The sequence below is a fragment of the Aethalodelphis obliquidens genome, unplaced genomic scaffold, assembly GCF_003676395.1.
Source record: "Aethalodelphis obliquidens isolate GAN/ISIS:26980383/991018 unplaced genomic scaffold, ASM367639v1 scaffold69, whole genome shotgun sequence".
NCBI classification, from domain to species: domain Eukaryota; kingdom Metazoa; phylum Chordata; class Mammalia; order Artiodactyla; family Delphinidae; genus Aethalodelphis; species Aethalodelphis obliquidens.
The window spans coordinates 3,978,925-3,996,983 of NW_020838013.1; the positions used below are offsets into that span (position 1 = coordinate 3,978,925).

An 18,059-nucleotide genomic window follows, 5' to 3' on the forward strand; every position below is an offset into this window, starting at 1 on the left:
AGGGTGCCTCATTTTCTCATCAGAGCGAGGGAAGAGCGCATACTTGTAATTCACAAACGAAAGGGAGGAATTTTTTTTAAGTCACACATATGTTATCTCAGGCAATTCTCACAACAACCTTCAAGAGAGAAACCGTACAATTACACATGAGGAAAGTGAAGCCAGGGGCATGGCAACATCCAGGCGCTGAGCTGAAAAGAGGGAGGCAGCAGAGGAGACTGGGAAGAAATGGACATTGAGAGAGAAGGAAGTCTGAGAGGATGAGGTCAAGAAAGTAGAAGAGAGTGGATTTCAAGAAAGAAGAAGTGGCTGGCTGTGTCAAATGCCACAGAGAGGGCAAGTAAGATGAGGAGACAGAAGTGACCTTGGGATTGGGCAACATGTAGGTCATGGAGGACCTCATTAAGAGTGGTGAGTTGGGGGCTTCCCTGGTGGCGCAGTGGTTGAGAGTCCGCCTGCCGATGCAGGGGACACGGGTTCGTGCCCCGGTCCGGGAAGATCCCACATGCCGCGGAGCGGCTGGGCCCATGAGCCATGGCCGCTGAGCCTGCGCGTCCGGAGCCTGTGCTCCGCAACGGGAAAGGCTGCATCAGTGAGAGGCCCGCGTACCACCAAAAAAAAAAAAAGAGTGGTGAGTTGGGAATTCCCTGGTGGTCCAGTGGTTGAGACTCCATGCTTCCACTGCCAGGAGCCCGGGGTTCGATCCCTGGTGGGGGAACCAACGTCCTGCATGCCTTGGGGCACAGCCAAAAAGCGTGTTTTTAAGATGGGAGACACTGGAGTATGCTTATGAGTTGATGGAATAGAAAGGGAGATATTGATGATTCAGGGGAGTGAGGGGAGAATTGTAGGAACCAATAGTTTGAAAAGAGAGGGGTGGTGTATCAGTTTTCTATCACTGTGTGGAACATTATCACAAAATGAATGGCTAGGGCTGCAGTCTCATTGGAGGCTGGACTGAGGAAGGATCTGCTTCCAAGCTCACGGGGCTGTTGGCAGCACTCAGCTCCTTGTGGGACCTCAGACTGGGGCCTCAGTTGTTTGCTGGCTGATGGCTGTCTGCCACCCTCAGCTCCTTGCCATGTGGACCTTCCCAACACAGCTGCTTGCTTCCTCAAAGCAGGTAAGGGAAAGCGAGGATATTAAAGTCTTGGCTAATATAATCACACATGTAATCACTTGTATCAATCACCTCTGCTGTTTTCCTTTCCTTTTTTTTTTTTTTTAACTATTTATTTATTTTTGGCTGCATCGGGTCTTAGTTGCGGCACCCAGGATCTCTTGTTGTGGAGTGTGGGCTTCTCTCTAGTTGTGGCACACAGGCTCTCTAGTTGTAGTGCTCAGGCACCAGACCATGTGGGCTCAGTAGTAGTGGTGCACAGGCTTAGTTGCCCCATGGCATGTGGGATCTTAGTACCCTGACCAGGGATTGAACCCGTGTCCCCTGCATTAGCAGGCAGATTCTTAACCACTGGACCACCAGGGAAGTCTCACACTTCTGCTGTTTTCTGTTGGCTAGAAGCAAGTCACAGGTCTCTCCCATACTCAAGGGGAGGGGAGAGGATTACACAAAGATGTGAACACCAGGAGGTGGGGATCATGGGGCCCACCTGAGAGGTCTGTCTGCATGCGTGTTCCCCAGAAGAGAGCCCGGTACACAAAAATACTAACAACAGTAAAAATAATGTCTAACATTTAATGAGCACTAACTACATGCTAGGCACTCAGCATTCTCAGTACATGCATATGTATTAGCCCACTGAACCCCACAACAACCCCACAAAACAGCTATGATGCAGATAAGGAAACTAAGGCAACAAGAGATTCAGTTACTTGCCCAAGCTGTAGAAAGGGTGAAGATGGAAGCAGGGTTTGAATCCAGTTCTAATACAGATAGAGATTCTGCTTCTCAAACTGGCCTCTGCAGACCCCGGGGTACAGGAGGGGTGCCATTTAAAGCCAGAGGATAAACAGAGCATTGTTCTCCCAAGTAAGCTCAATGAACTAAATAGATCAGCCACCGGAATTCCCTGGCCCTCCGGTGGTTAGGACTCTGTGCTTCCACAGCAGGGCGCACAGGTTCGATCCTTGGTCTGGAAACTAAGATCCTGTAAGCCGCGCGGTCAAAAAAAAAAAAAAAAAAAAAAAAAAAAGATCAGTCACCCAGTGGCCAGGGGGTGTGGAGTGAGGAATGGGGGAGTAGTTGAAAATGCATGGTCCCGGCTTCTGCTTCAGTAGGTCTAGGTAAGGAACTTGGAATATGTGGGTGAATCTTAGAAACATTTATGTTTGAAAAGTATGCCCTTATATGTCAATTTCTACACTGAGATGAAGTTTATTTTAAATTTATTTTCTATTGGAATGTCCCCCAAATATTAGGGATGGTGTGCAAAATTTACAGTTTTTTTTTTTTTGGCCGTGCCAAGTGGCTTAAGGGATCTCATTTCCCTGACCAGGGATTGAACCCAGGCTGTGGCAGTGAAAGCACCAAATGAATCCTGACCATCGGACTGCCAGGGAATTCCAGCAGCACTTCTTTAAAGACCTAAATTTTCAATGAAATGGTAGTTGCTTGCAGCTCATCCCTAGGTTCCAGGATAAGGGGTTGATTTCGCCCTCTTCTGCCACTAGGGTTTGAGAAGGTCTGCATTTACACTGAAGCAAATGCTACCCAGAAATGAAAATGTCTAGGGGATGGCCCAACACCCTGGACCTGGCCAAATGGAACTTCCCTTTCTAGGACAAGGTAGGGCAAACAGCAGGGTTTCCTTCCGGGAATTTCACCTGATTTATGAAAATGGTAGTTAACAGCTGTATGGTCTGAATCTATTCCAGATCCCTCCAGCTCACCTCCTGGCCCTTGGAAATGGTGGACACTTCTAAAAATTTTACCCAGTAAGTGAAATACTTCAGTTTCCTAAGACTTGTTTCCCGAAGACTGAGAGGTAGGAGAAAGTGAGAAGGGATTAGAAAAGAGGGAAAAATCACAGGCTTTAGAGTCAGACTGACTAGCTTTTAATTCTGGTTTAGCCACTTCAAATTGGCTGTGTGGCTATGAGCACGTTACTTTACTTCTCTGAGCCTATTTGCAGAAATAAGATAGAAATGTACCTCATTCATTACCTCAGTTCTAGTCTTCTAGCAACAAACAAACAAACACTTGCAGAGAGAGTCCTAAAGGGTGGGATGAGAAGTGAGAGTGTGAAAGCCCAGATCCTTGGGGGGGGGGGGGGACAGGAGGTGGGGGCTCGGAAAGAGGAGAAGGCCAGTTAAGCAAAGCTTAGGTGGCTAGGCTTTCACATACACCAGAGGTTTCAAGGGATCTCTACTGTCCCTGGAAATTTGAACTTGGAAATATGTAGGGGCATTTTTGTTTTCCCATTGATAGGGGCTCTTCTGGTCCTTAGTAGACAGGGGCCAGAGATGCTAGACATCGTTCAATGTTCAGGACAGTCCCACATAACAGAATTGTTCCGTGTCCTGCACAGATTTCTAATGTCCCACTGGTCATTTATGTAAGAGGAAAAACCTGTTTATAATTATCTGCGCCAAGAACCCTAACTCTGTTATATATGTAAACATGTAATATTATGTGCAGTTATAGCATACACTAAATTTTCCAGGAAGTCTACTAAAATGAAACTCCAGGGAAGAATTTTCCTTGTATGAGTTCAAATCTTTACAAAGGGCATTCACTGTAAGGTCAGATCTTAACAAACGGCACCACGAAACAGAGGAAAGCTTCAAGTGAGCTTTATTAGGGAGCACTCCCGGGCGAGGTTCACTGGTCCGAGAGAAAGGGGCCAGAGAAGTCGCACCCGGGCGAGGGTTGGGCAAGATTTTATAGGGGAAGAAGGGAAAGGGGTGTGGTGAATCTGGGAGGGCGCAGGGTATTCCTTATTTGGTGGTCTTTTCGGGTATCCTGGGGGACCGTTAGTCCCGCCCCTCGAAAGGCGGGGAAGGCTGGGCCGGCTGCAAAGTCCCCAGGTCAGTTCTTGGAACTGGGTGGTCCGGAATGTCTCCAGGTCAGTTTCTGGAACTGGGTGGTCCGGAGAGTTTCGGTCTGTTGCAACCTGTGAATCTGATTGTGTTCCCCTGCCTCGGGCCAGTTGGCCTTACATTCACCATTTCAGAAGATCATGTTTCAGACTTCCCTGGTGGCGCAGTGGTTAAGAATCCGCCTGCCAAGGCAGGGGACACGGGTTTAAGCCCTGGTCTGGGAAGATCTCACGTGCCGCGGAGTAACTAAGCCCACGTGCCACAACTACTGAAGCCCGCGCCGCCTAGAGCCTGTGCTCCGCAACAAGAGAAGCCACAGCAGTAAGAAGCCCACGCACCGCAAGGAAGAGTAGCCCCCGCTCAGCACAAGTAGAGAAAGCCCACGTGCAGCAACGAAGACCCAACGCAGCTAAAATTAATTAATTAATTAATTTAGAAAAAGAAAAGAAAAAGACCATGCCTAGATCAGTATCTGGGGTGATCCCAGTTCACAATAATCACCTTGTTACGTCTTCCGATGTGATCCTGACTGAGCATGTACATGTGGAAATGCAGATTTCTTTAGCACAAATTGCTTTCATTTTCTTTTTGCTTGATTTAAAAAATTATGTCGTTAGGTAGGATACTATCCATGAATTTTCTTTCATTCATTTAACAAATATTGACCGAGTGCACAGTAATGCATCAGGCACAATCCAGATGTCGGGATGTAAAGAGGGCATTGCAAAACATTTACTGTTAAAATGGCGTGTTGGATCTAACAGAATTGAGATCCATTGGTAGGCTGACCTGGGTTTTAATCCTAACTCCACCACCATCTACTATTGTATAACCTGGGACACATCTTTTCACCTCTCTGAGCCTCCTTGTATTGATGCGTGTAGATTACAAGGGATCATGCGGCTCCTCCTATCTGCTCACTGAATGGTAGCTGTCAACATTATTATTATGTTGATCGATTCCTTTATGGCACAGGTACAGTAACACCATTTTATCTTTCTCACATAATTCCTCAAACTCCGTTGCCTAGCTACCTCTTTCTTTTGAGGCTCCTCATCTCCCGCCCACTCTGAGTTGTCCAAAATCTGCAGCGATTTACTTAGTCCGAAAGAGGCGCTGGTTTCTGAGGGTATTTCCTGTGGTCTGACCTCTTTCCCCACCTTGCAGGCAACTGAGGTCTGGAGTCCACTGCTGTTATGGCTTATTACCACCACACGATGGCGCTGTTGAGGCTTGGTCCTGGACACTTCCAGGGTCTTGAGCCTGTAAGGAAGTTGAGGGGCGCTCTCTCCCTGCTCTCTCACCTCCCACCCAGCCACTTCCCTCAGGAATCCCACATCTCAGCATATGGCATCACTGTTCCCTCGGTTGTTCAGTCCACAGACCTGAAGCGTCCTTGATTCTTCCCTTCCCTGCATGCCTCACATCTAATCCATCTTCAAGTGCTCTGGTTCCACCTCCCAATGTCTCCAAGAATCATCCACTTACCTGTATTCCCACAGCCATCAGTCATGGCCAAACCACCATCACTGCTGGCCTGGCTGGACCCACTCTTCCCTCCAATAATTCTCTCCACGCAGCAGCTAGAGGGGCCTCCTTAAACATAAACTGGATCAGGTTGTGGGCTGTGACGCACAGACCAGATTCTTCTTCAGGGGTGGACTTGGTGTCCAGCTACTGGCTCACTGCCCTCCGCTGTCAACCCCTCAGGGCCTCGGCTGAAGAGTCATGCCCACTCCCCCAGGCAGCTGCATCTAATGACAGATCTGAAGGGTCATCTCAGCTTCAGAATTCCCTGCTGGGTCAGGGGAGGTGCCCATTGAGACTGCACGCAGCTCAAATTCTCCCTCTGCTCAGTCTTGCCTCCCTCCCCTCTCTTCCACCCGTGTTGATCCTGAGAGCACTCCTTAATGGACCTCCTGCCCGCCAATCACCCTCTCTGAATCTGCTCCCCAGGGAGCCAAACCTAACTGGCACTCTCCACTTAGAACAAAATCTCAACTCCGTACCATGGCCTGTACGGCTAGGCATCACCTGGCCCCTGCCCTCCTGTCTGAACTAATCTCGTGCCCCTCACTCAGCCCCTGCCACAATGACCCTCTTCCTGTCCACAAGCTAAGTGCTTTCCAGGTTCAGGGCCTTTGCACTGGCTGTTCCCTCTGCCTGGAGAGACTCCCCCTGCTCTGTAGGGGGCAGGTTCCTTCCCAGCTCTCCTGTCTCAGCCTAAATGCTATTTCTTCAGAATAAGGACCACCTCGTCTAAGGGAGCCCCCTCCCTCTCTCTCAGAACACTGTATCTTTCAACATCCATCATACCCTGTCCTTACTTTGCTTATTCCCACTGGACTGTTTTTTTGTTTGTTTTTTCTTTATTTTTACATTTTTCTAGCAAATCATAGTTTAAACAAGTTACATGAAGTCAGATAATTTCAAAAGCAAAACTATAAAATTTCTTTCAAATAAATTTACAGCAAAATATTATTTGATGTGGGACATAGGTGCATTTGATCAGATGTGAGAAGATGTGGGGTGGGGACCCCAAAAGTCTGACAGACTAAGACCAACAAGGGTCAAAAAATGACCCTGCCTTGGCCCTTAGTGGATTTACTGTAATATTTCTTCGATGATTTGATGGATGGATGGATGGAAATTCTGGGCCCAAAGTCTTGAGCCCAGACTCCTTTCCTAGAGGTGAATATATCTCAGGGAACATCTCTCAGCCTTGAGTGAGCAGCTCTGGTCCACTTCCAGGTCTCCCTGGCTGAATCATTAGGCCTAGGGTTAGTGTACTGACCTTCCCCACCTCCACCCCCAAGGGCTCTAGAGCTCCATGCATAAATCGATGCATATCCTCACTGCTTTGTGGCTAAGATCTCAGGCTGCAGCAGCTTCAGAAAGCCCCTGAAGATTTTTTTTTTTTTAAATAAATTTATTTATTTTATTTATTTATTTTTGGCTATGTTGGATCTTTGTTGCTGTGCGCGGGCTTTCTCTAGTTGCAGCGAGCAGGGATTACTCTTTGTTGTGGTGCGCGGGCTTCTCATCGTGGAGGCTTCTCTTGTTGCGGAGCACGGGGTCTTCAGTAGCTGTGGCACGTGGGCTCAGTAGTTGTGGCGCACGGGCTCAATTGCTACGCAGCATGTGGGATCTTCCCAGACCAGGGCTCGAACCCATGTCCCCTGCATTGGCAGGCGGATTCTTAACGACTGCGCCACCAGGGAAGCCCCCCTGAAGATTCTTGTTACACCCTAATCCCAGAATGACCTCACCTCACTGTTGTATAACTCCTAGGAATCATCCGATAACAGCAACAACAATAATAATAACGCATAGCTAGTGCTTACTCTGTGCCCCATATTACACCCTTCATAGGAATTACCTTTTAATTTAGAAAGGTCATCTCCAAGTGACCAGAGGCCTTCAAGGTCCTGAAGTAGGAGAGGATGACATTTTAATAACTCCCTCAGTGGAACCCACTTCAATCTCTGCCTTAATCAGCCAGCAAGTTGTTATTTTGGGGAGTTTGGTCAGATGAGGTGTCGCGATTTAAAACCTGAAACTAGGGGCTTCCCTGGTGGCACGTGGTTAGGAATCCACCTGCCAAGGCAGGGGACACGGGTTCGATCCCTTGTCCGGGAAGATGCCACATGCTGCGGAGCAACTAAGCCTGTGTGCCACAAATACTGAGACTGTGCTCTAGAGCCCGCGAGCCACAACTACTGAAGCCCGTGCGCTTGGAGCCCGTGCTCCACAACAAGAGTAGCCACTGCAATGAGAAGCCCACACACCGCAACGAAGAGTAGCCCCCACTTGGCACAACTAGAGAAAGCCCACATGCAGCAACGAAGACCCAATGCAGCCAAAAATAAATAAAATTTAAAAAAAAGAATAAATTGGGTTATTTGTCTTTATTATTGAGCTGTAAGAGTTTTTTATATAGTCTAGATACAATTCCCTTATCGGATATGTGATTTGCAAATCTCTTTTCCCATCCTGTGGGGTGTCTTCCACTCTCTCGATGGTGTCCAGGGAAGCACAAGTTCTAAATGTTTATCTATCACTTATTAACTATAAGACTTTCAGCGAATAGCTCTGCTTCTCTGAGCATTTCTTCATCTGTAGGGTAAGCATATAGATGTCTTGCAGGGACGAGATGAGAGTACAATAAAATGAGGCACATAAAGCCCAGGTCCCAGGTCCCAGGGCTTGGTTGGGCTTGAACATAACCTACCTGCTCCTAAGTCTCTCAAGGCAGGAAGGGAGGCTCAAGGTCACGGGTGATCCACAGGCCTCTCCATTACTTCTACTCGCTCTTGAGGGCAGAAACCCTGTCAGCTTTGCTCATTCATTGCTTTCTCCTCAGTGCCTAAGCACAGCCATAGCTCACTGAATATGCGATAAATGAATGGGTGAAAAGGAGATGGAATTCATTGCCCAAGGTCACAGACAATGAATGGGAAATCTGGGACTTCTTTTTGTTTGTTTTGTTCTTTCTACAAGTATTTTCTCTTCTTCCTTTTTTTAAAAAAATTTTTATTGGAGTATAGTTGATTAACAATGTTGTGTTAGTTTCAGGCGTACAGCAAAGTGGATCAGTTATACATATACATATATCCACTCTTTTTTAGATTCTTTTCCCATATTGGTCATTACAGAGCATTGAGTAGAAGTTCCCTGTGCTATACAGTAGGATTTTATTTTATGTTATTTATTTTATTTTATTTTATATTTTTCATTTCATTTTATTTTATTTTCTGGCCACACGGCAGGCAGGATCTTACTTCCCCGACCATGGATGGAACCTGTGCCCCCTTCAGTGGGAACACCAAGTCCCAACCACCAGACTGCCAGGGAATTCCCTATTTTATATATAGTAGTGTGTATATGTCAATTCCAATCTCCCAATTTATCTCTCCCTCCGTTTCCCCCCGGTAACCATAAGTTTGCTTTCTACATCTGTGACTCTGTTTCTGTTTTGTAAATTAGTTCATTTGTACCATTTATTTTAGACCACATATAAATGATATCATATATTTGTCTTTCTCTGTCTGACTTACTTCACTCAGTATGACAATCTCTAGGTCCATCCATGTTGCTGCAAATGGCATTATTTTGTTCTTTTTTATGGCTGAGTAATATTCCATTGTACAATATGTATGTACCACATCTTCTTTATCCACCCCTCTGTTGATGGGGGAAACCTGGGACTTCTGACTCCCTGGCTGGGATATACCTGATGATGCCTGTCTCTGTCTGCTCAGGCTGCTGTAACAAAATACCACAGACTGGAGGCTTAAACAAACATTTATTCCTCAGTTCTGGAGGCTGGGAAGTCCTAAATTAAGGTGCCAGCAGACCAGGGCCTAGTGAAGGCCTTCTTCCTGGTTTGTCATTTGCTGCTCTCTTGCTGTATCCTCCCACGGTGGAAAGAGAGGGGGCTCTGGTTTCTTCTGCTTCTTATAAGGGCTGGGGCCCCACTCTCATGATCTCATCTAACCCTAAATACCTCCCAAAGTACCACCGAACATCATCACATATGAGTTTTGGGGGGGACACAAACATTTAGTCCATAGCAATGCCTAACTCAGTGGTATTAGGTGAACTTTGTATTTAGTGAATAATAGCTTTTAAAAAAAAAGTTTAGCTTTGGTAAAATTGTAAAAAAATAATTCTTTTACATATTTTAGGCCCCAGGTTGACCTAGAAAATTAGTTTGTGATATCTGAGCAGTGACATAAGACATATGGATATAAGTATGCTGTTTAAAGATTTCCATCTTTAGCAAAATTTCTGTCCATCTAAGAAAAAACATTTGCCTCTGGATCTCCACTTGGATGCCCTGCAGGCACATCAAACTTAACTTTTTTTTTTTTTTTTTTTTTTGCCATGAAGTTTGTGGGATCTTATTTCCCGGACCAGGGATTGAACCCCATCAGCCTGCAGTGGAAGCGTGGAGTCCTAACCACTGGACCACCAGGGAATTTGCAAACTTAACCTTTTCAGGGCTGAACTCATCATCTCCCCCCACTGCACTCCCACCAAACCCTCCATCCTCTCGTTTCATGAAGGGCTCCACCAGAGGCCCAAGCCAGACACCCAGGAGGACACTGAGGAGGTGCCCTTGACTCTCTACCCTCATTCCCCACAGTCAGTCTTCACCAAACGCTGCCAAATTTGCCTCCTAAACACTCCGTCCTGGCTCATCTTCCCACCGTGGCAGCCTCCACCCTTGTCTGCTAGCCTCCAACCCGCAGCCTCCTAACCCTCACCCGTGGGGCAGCCAAATGTCACTCCTCTGACTAAAGCCTGATAAAACCCCCTTATTTCTCTGACCTAATTCCCAAGCATTCCCCACCTGGTCCGTGCCACTCCAGCCACACTGGCCTCCTGACTCACCAGGCACACACCCGTCTCAGGGCTTTTGAACTTACATTAGCCCCAGCCTAGAATGTTCATTCCCAGGTATCACACAGCTCTCTTTCCACTCCTTCCAGTCTTTGCTCAAATATTCCCTCTTTTGATCCCCTATTTTCTTTTTTTTTTTTTTGCCGTGCCCCGGCTTGACCAGGAATCAAATCCGTGCGCCCTGCAGTAGAAGCGCAGATTCCTAACCACTGGACAGCCAGGGAATTCCATGATACCCTATTTTATAAATTTATTTATTTTTATTTATTTATAGCTGCTTTGGGTCTTCGTTGCTGCGCACAGGCTTTCTCTAGTTGCAGCGAGCGGGGGCTACTCTTCATTGCGGTGTGCGGGCTTCTCATGGCGGTGCCTTCTTTTGTTGTGGACCACCAGCTCTAGGCGCGCGGGCTTCAGTAGTTGTGGCTCACGGGCTGTAGAGCGCAGGCTCAGTAGTTGTGGCGCATGGGCTTAGTTGCTCCGCGGCCCGCGGCACGTGTGATCTTCCTGGACCAGGGCCCGAACCCGTGTCCCCTGCATTGGCAGGTGGATTCTTAACCACTGTGCCACCAGGGAAGTCCCGATCCCCTATTTTAAATTGCTTTTCTCTGAATTTTCTCTTGCCATTTTGGCTTTTTCCCCCTGTATCATTTGTTTTACCTGCCTGGCTGTTGTGTCCTCCCCTAGAACACGAAGCGTCCTTGTCTGTATTGTGCAGTGTGGCGTCCTCAGCACCTGGAGCAGCCCCAGGCACCGAGCAGGTGCTCGGTAGGTATCTGCTGGTGAATACATGGCTTCCCAACACCTACAGAACAAGGCCCACACTGGACCTGGCCCTGCCTCCGCCTCCGCCTCCAGTCTCACTCCCTTCCCAGCCTTTTCAAGGCTGATTAATGCCAAAGTACTTGTAGTTCTCCCCCATACACTATGCTCCTCTGCTGTACCTTTGCTCACGCTGGGCTTGGAAAGCTCTCCTCTTCTCCTCTGCCACCATGTGCCTGCTGACTCCCACTCAACCTTCTAGAATTTAGACTCCAATTGAGTGTGGCCTCCTCCAGGAAGCTCTCCCAGATCACCCCTCCCCTATGCCCCGGCTCTGTTGAATGTCCATTTTGTGGGCTCCCACCGTACCCTTCACTTGCCATATTATTGAAATTATCTTCCCTACTAAACTTTAAACTCCTCGGCGACAGCGACTGGTTCTTTCTGGTTTCCTCTGGCTCTGCTTCCCACCATCCCCACCACCACCACCACCAAGCAGTGTCTGCCACTTGGGAGGAGTTCAGTGCTCTGGGCCTGAAAGAAGAATGATGTGGGCCTCAGAGTCACCGCTGGGAATCAAGTGGGCTGTCCGAAAGCCTGATTTCCTCCGGGGACAGGTAACGATGAAAGCCGAAAATCTGATCATATTCAGCTTCTCCCCATGGACTTCAACTGGGCAGACCTGTTTTTTTTTATATTTTATGATAAGAAACAGTACAGTGGTTAAGAGAATGTACTTGGAGTCAGACCTCTGGGTCTGAATCCAGACTCTGCCATGTTCCTAGTTGTGTGACCTTGGGCAAGTTACATAACCACTCTGTGCCTCAGTTTCCTCATCTGGGCCTTGAAATAACAGTGGTGCCTACCTCACTGCATTGCCATGAGGACTCAATGAATTACTGCATGAAAAGTGTTTAGAATGGAGTCTGGCACTTAATAATCACTATATAGTATTAGCTAGTGTGATTAAAATTGCCTTTTAAAATAAGTTTTAAAACAGAGTCAGTGGGCTTCCCTGGTGGCACAGTGGTTGAGAGTCCGCCTGCCGATGCAGGGGACACGGGTTCATGCCCTGGTCCGGGAAGATCCCACATGCCGCGAAGCGGCTGGGCCCGTGAGCCATGGCCGCTGAGCCTGCGCGTCCGGAGCCTGTGCTCCGCAAGGGGAGAGGCCACAACAGTGAGAGGCCCGCGTACCGCAAAAAAAACACCAAAAAACAAAACAGAGTCAATATACTCAGAGTCGTAGAGGACAGACTTGTGGTTGCCAAGGTCGGGGAGGGAAGGACTGGGGGTTTGGGGTTAGCAGATGCAAACTAGTATATCTAGGATGGGTAAACAACAAGGTCCAACTGTAGAGCACAGGGAACTATATTCAATATCCTGTGATAAACCATATGGAAAAGAATATAAAAAAGGAAGTATATATGTGTGTAACTGAGTCACTTTGCTGTACAGCAGAAATTAACACAACATGGTAAATCAACTCTACTTCAATACAATTTTCTTAAAAAGGGAGTCAACATAAAGAAAAGTGTTTGATAAACAACAGTACAAGGAAGAGGTGGGCCAGGCACAGAAACCCCAAGACCAAGGGGGTGGGGCTGTAGGCTTAGTGAAGTCAGAAGCACCTGGGCCTAGATCCAGTTCCCGCCAGCACTGGTGAACCGTCAGGACTGGACTTCAGCTCTGTGGGCCTCAGCTTCCCAGCGTGGCCAGATCACCAGAAGCCAATGTGCTCGTCCAGCAGCTAAATGACCAATTTGCAGAATTGCCGATTGTTTTTTCAAGTCGCATTTTACCTCTGGCTTGACATTTTATACGCAAACAAGCTGGTCACCCAACCCTTCCCCCACTTTCACTGCCCCTGCCCCAGCAACTGCCCACTCCCCCGAATCATGTCTCACAGCCCTTAACACCACCCTCACTACTGCCTTTGCTCCCACCTGTGCCCCTTCCTCTATTTCAAAAAACATAGGCCCCCCCAGACCCTTTCTGGGGTTTCATGATATCAAAACCATTTTCAGGGCTTCCCTGGTGGCGTGGTGGTTGAGAGTCCGCCTGCCGATGCAGGGGACGCGGGTTCGTGCCCCGGTCCGGGAAGATCCCACATGCCACGGAGAAGCTGGGCCCGTGAGCCATGGCCGCTGAGCCTGCGCGTCCGGAGCCTCTGCTCCGCAACGGGAGAGGCCACAACAGTGAGAGGCCCGCGTACCGCAAAAAAAAAAAAAAAGAAAAAAAAAAAAATTTTCATAATACTGCTGACACGTTATTTGCCTTTTCTACCCTCCCTGTTTCTGAGTACAGTGTTTTCCAGAGGCTGCATGACGTGCAATATCGCAACAGATGCAGCAGAAACATGAGAATCCAGTTGTCTCCTATTAAGCCAGACATTCAGGAGATTTGCAAAAGAGTAAAATAGCCACTCTTCACTACTTTAAAAAGAAAAGTTGTTTTTCATAACATATATTATCTCTGTAAACACATAATGGGATTAGTGTTAATTTAAATAAATAGTAAGGAACTTCCCTGGTGGTGCAGTGGTTAAGAATCCACCTGCCAATGCAGGGGACACGGGCTTGAGCCCTGGTCCGAGAAGATCCCACATGCTGCGGAACAACTAAGCCCGTGCACCACAACTACTGAGCCCGCGCTCTAGAGCCCGCGAGCCACAACTACCGAAGCCCGCATGCCTATAGCCCATGCTTGGCAACAAGAGAAGCCACCTAAATGAGAAGCCCGCGCACCACAACGAAAAGTAGCCCCCGCTAGCCACAACTAGAGAAAGCCCGCACACAGCAACAAAGACCCAATGTAGCCAAAAAAAAAGAATAGTCAAAACCAATTGAAAAGTGGGCAAAGGGCATGAGAATTTTACAGAAAATAACCCAGCTTTTAAATATCTAAAAGATGCAACTTCACTCATAAGACAGATGAGAACACAACTCAAATGAGATGCAATTTTTTCACCTATTAGATGGTAAAGATTAAAAATTTTGATAACACTATTGATGAGAGTGGGGAATTATTATTATCATCATGCAGTGCTGACAATAACGCAAATGGTTACAGCCTTTGTGGAGGGTAATCAGTAATAGCTATCAAAATTACAAGTGCTTATGCTTAGATATAATTCCACTTCCAGGAACTTAAACCATAGAAATAGCTGCACATACTAAAGAGATGAACAAGGATTTTTTTAGAGCATTGTTTTTGTTTGTAAATGTCCAACAATAAGAGACTGGTTAAACAAAATAAAAATACACCCAGAGAATTCCCTGGCAGTCCAGTGGTTAGGCCTCCACGCTCTCACTGCCGGGACCCAGGTTCAGTCCCTGGTTGGGTGACTAAGATCCTGCAAGCCGCGTGGCACAGCGAAAAAAAAAAAAAACCAAAACCAAAAACACCCAGTGGGATACTAGATAGCAATCAAAAAGAATAAGGCAGATCTATGTGTACCGACGTGGAATGAACTTGAGGCAAGCTCATCGGGGAAAAAAGAAAGGGGCAAAACAGGGGACAGCATGCTACTGCTGGTGTAAAGACATGTGTATAGACAACATATTCATGTGTGTTCATACATGCATAGGCTATCTCTGAAATCATTTTTACAATGGCCTACAGGCCTTACATAATCTAACCTGCCCCCTGGCACCTTGTCACGACCCCTCTGACTCATCCCTCTTTCCCCTTAGCTCTGCTCCACCTGCATTGGCCACCTTGCTTTTCTGGAACACCCCAGGCACCCACCTGCCTTACGCTTCCCAATAGCTGGCAGGAACACTGTTGTCCCAGATGTCCATGGGGCTCACTTCCTCCCCTCCTTCAAGCCTCCGTTCAAATCTCCCCTTCCCAGTGAGGCCTACACAGACTACCCTAATAAAGCTACATCCTTCACACTTTATTTCCTCTTGCCCTTCTCTATTGATGCATGAGTTTTTGGCTGTGCTGTTCATGGCTTGACAGAAATGGGACTACTGGGCTTGTGGATTTTTTTATGAGAACTTCATGGTCAAAATAAAGTGCTAACTTCAGTCCCCTGGTAGTTGGAAGCACAGTTTTCCTGAACCCCGCACTCCCAGATATTTCTTCTTTCAAAGCAGTCCAGAGGTCTGGGTGAGCTGCTGGGTGTATGGGGGTGAGGGAGGGACCTGAGGGCACTTGGCCTGGTCAGAGTAATGGGTGTATTCCCAGGGGCTATTAAAGGCTGGCTGCTGAGCTTCCTGGACAGGGCTGACTGATGGGAGGCCCTCTTGGCCCAGACCAGGTGGTGGACCCGCCGCCACTGCTGCAGCCAGTAGAGCATCTCCACTTTGTCATGCTTCATCTTGTCCAGGTAGCGCCGCCCCTTGAAGGTCACTGGCTCACCAAAGACTAACTCGATCTCCTCCAGGAGGGGAACCAAAGGAGCCTCCACTAGACCGAGCCTCTTATGGAGATGGTTGCGGATCTGATTCTCCTCCAGGAAGCGACTCAGGCCCATGTCAGTCTTGTGGAAGAAGCGGTTAGGGTCGGAGGCTTGTCGCTCAAACCACTCCAGTTTCCCCAGCAATACCTCCCGCAGCTGAATGGGCTGCAAGGCCTGCTCCCAGGCACTCACCAGTGACGGCAGCTGCCTCAGGCGGGCATTGGAGCTGTACTTGATGGCCATGTCCAGCCGGTCTTTGTCAGGGACCTCAAGCATGGACCACAGCTGCTCCAGACGCTTCTGTAGGCTCAGGATTTTGTGAGAGTCTTCCAGGAGGCTGTTGTTCTCAGTTCCCAGCCTGTGCTCCAGCACCGTGTCCCAATCCCACTCTCCCGGCACAAAGTCTGGCTCGTCGTCTTCTAGCAAGGGAGGTGGGTGCTGAATCTTTCGGGACTCTCTGACAGGGGCCACGATCTCCACAGGAACCTCCTCTTCATACATTTGGAAGATGACATGGAGGAAGTCTGTCTCCTGGGTGGTGAGGTACTTGAAGTAGTCACCCACAGACAAAGTCGTTTTCCACCAGTTCAGCCATGAGGCCTTGTTTGACCACTTCTCCCAGCTTTTACGTGCTTGGAGTGATGTGAAGGAGGACGTCTTATCAGGGTTGGACTGTAAAGTGTTAGCTCTCAGGGAAGAAAGTCCAGCCAGCTTGGTGTTGATGAAACGATGCTGTTTTTCTTGGCGTAGAAAGGCTGAGGATAGGAAGGCCGACCAGTCTTTATTGGCTGCAGGCTCAACCAGGGGCCCCTGGTCAAAAGAGAAGTGGTCCTTAGAGACATGGCTCATCAGCTCCTTGTACACCTCCCTGATGCTACTGCCCAAAGTGCAATCAGTATCCATTTCCTCGATAAGTTTGGGTTCCAGTTCACCAGCCAGGTGGTTGTATAGGACTCCGGCCCCCTCAACGTGGAAGGAATCCAAAAAGTTTCTTGCTGAGACCTGTACAGCAGCTGCCTGGACCACCTGATTTCTTAGCTTCAAAGTAACAGTCACTGGCTGTGGTTCAAGTGGATGGGATCTGGGGGACTGGGGGCTCCACTGCTCTGAGGCTTCCTTCTCCTCAAGGCCCTTCAACATTCTCTGCAGCTCTTCCATGTGATGTGCTGCAGCTGGGCGGTAGGTCAGGGCCCCCAAGAGTGGGGGCAGGCCCGAGTCCAGCGGTGAGTAGTGAGACCACCCCAATTGCATGTTCTTCATCCTCTGCTTCAGGTCCTCAGCCACAGTGTCCCCTGCCAGCTCTGGTTTGCTCTCTGCAACCAGGACCAGTGGGGTTAAGGGGCGAGGAGAGAATGGAGGAAGGCCCAACTCATCTGCTAGTTTCCAGCCCTCACGCAGAGAGGGCATGGACTGGCCCCTCTGGAGCTGGGAGGAGAGGGGCAAGTGGGAGGTGGGGGGAACCTGGTTGGGGGTAGCCACAGAGGACCCAGGCAGTGAGGCAATCTGTGAACTGAAGTTGCTTTCTCTCCCCTTTTGCATGGTGGACAGCCAGCGGAGAGGCTTCTTCTTCTTCAGCTGGGGAATGGACTTCCATTCCTTCACTGGGTCCGGTTCAGGCTCACTGACAAGCTCTCGCGGGCGGCTGAGTTGGATGAGGTAGTTCAGGCTGAGGTTGGAATATGGCACTTGGGCAAAGCCAGTGCTGTGATGCCACGGGATAGGGCAGAGCCTGAAAGCCGCAGTGGGGCCGAGGGGGCGCAGTCTGGACACGCAGACTTGGACCTGCCCTTCCTTCAGCAGGGCGCGGAAGTCGGCGAGCAGGCCACGGTAGACCTCGGGACCGGTAAGGAAGACTGTGCAGTCCCTGGCGAGGCTGGCGGCCAACCGGGTGAGCGTGGCTGATTCGGTGAAGACAGCTGCGGGGGTCGACATGATCTTCTGAAGGTGCAGGTAGCGTACGAAGAGCTGCTCGCTGCTGAGCAGCACGTAGACCAGGAGCCGCTCCCGCAGCCTCTGATTGTTCAAGTAGCTCAGACCAGGTTCGGTGGGGGGCTCCTGCCAGCTGCACTTTAGCTCATCCAGGATGACCTCGGTGAAACGGAGTCGTACCTTGCGAGGCGCGCGCGCCTCCAGCCCGCTGTTGGCCAGCCGCTCCGCTACCTGGCGGCAGAGCGACGCCACCGTCAGTCGTGAGACCGGTAGGGGCAGCAGCATCAGGACCTCCTGCGAGAGGCGCTTCTGAGACTCTGTGCGCGTCGTCGTGCGGGGGAAGAGCGACAGCGGACGCAGCAACCGGTGGTAAAACCGCTGGAACTCGGGCTTATACGGCTCCATCTTAGACCAGGCGGCGCTGGCGGCGCCGGCGGCGCCGGCGGTTACTAAGGCAACGAGGGGCCGGATGGCCCAAGTGCGCCTGCGCAGCCCTTGCCCGCTACAGCGTGGACGTGGGTGGGTGGGATGCAGAGCCTTGCGTGCGCTCGCAGCGGGAG

The 18,059-nt window shown here is 49.2% G+C and overlaps 1 protein-coding gene across 1 annotated transcript; it reads right to left on the reverse strand.

The window, feature by feature from the left end:
* Positions 1–14,482: 14,482 nt before the first annotated feature.
* Positions 14,483–18,028, reverse strand: CCDC87 (coiled-coil domain containing 87). Its single transcript, XM_027090728.1, has one exon. The coding sequence runs from the start codon at positions 17,902–17,904 to the stop codon at positions 15,175–15,177; it is 2,730 nt and encodes a 909-aa protein (XP_026946529.1). The 5' UTR covers positions 17,905–18,028; the 3' UTR covers positions 14,483–15,174.
* Positions 18,029–18,059: the final 31 nt, after the last annotated feature.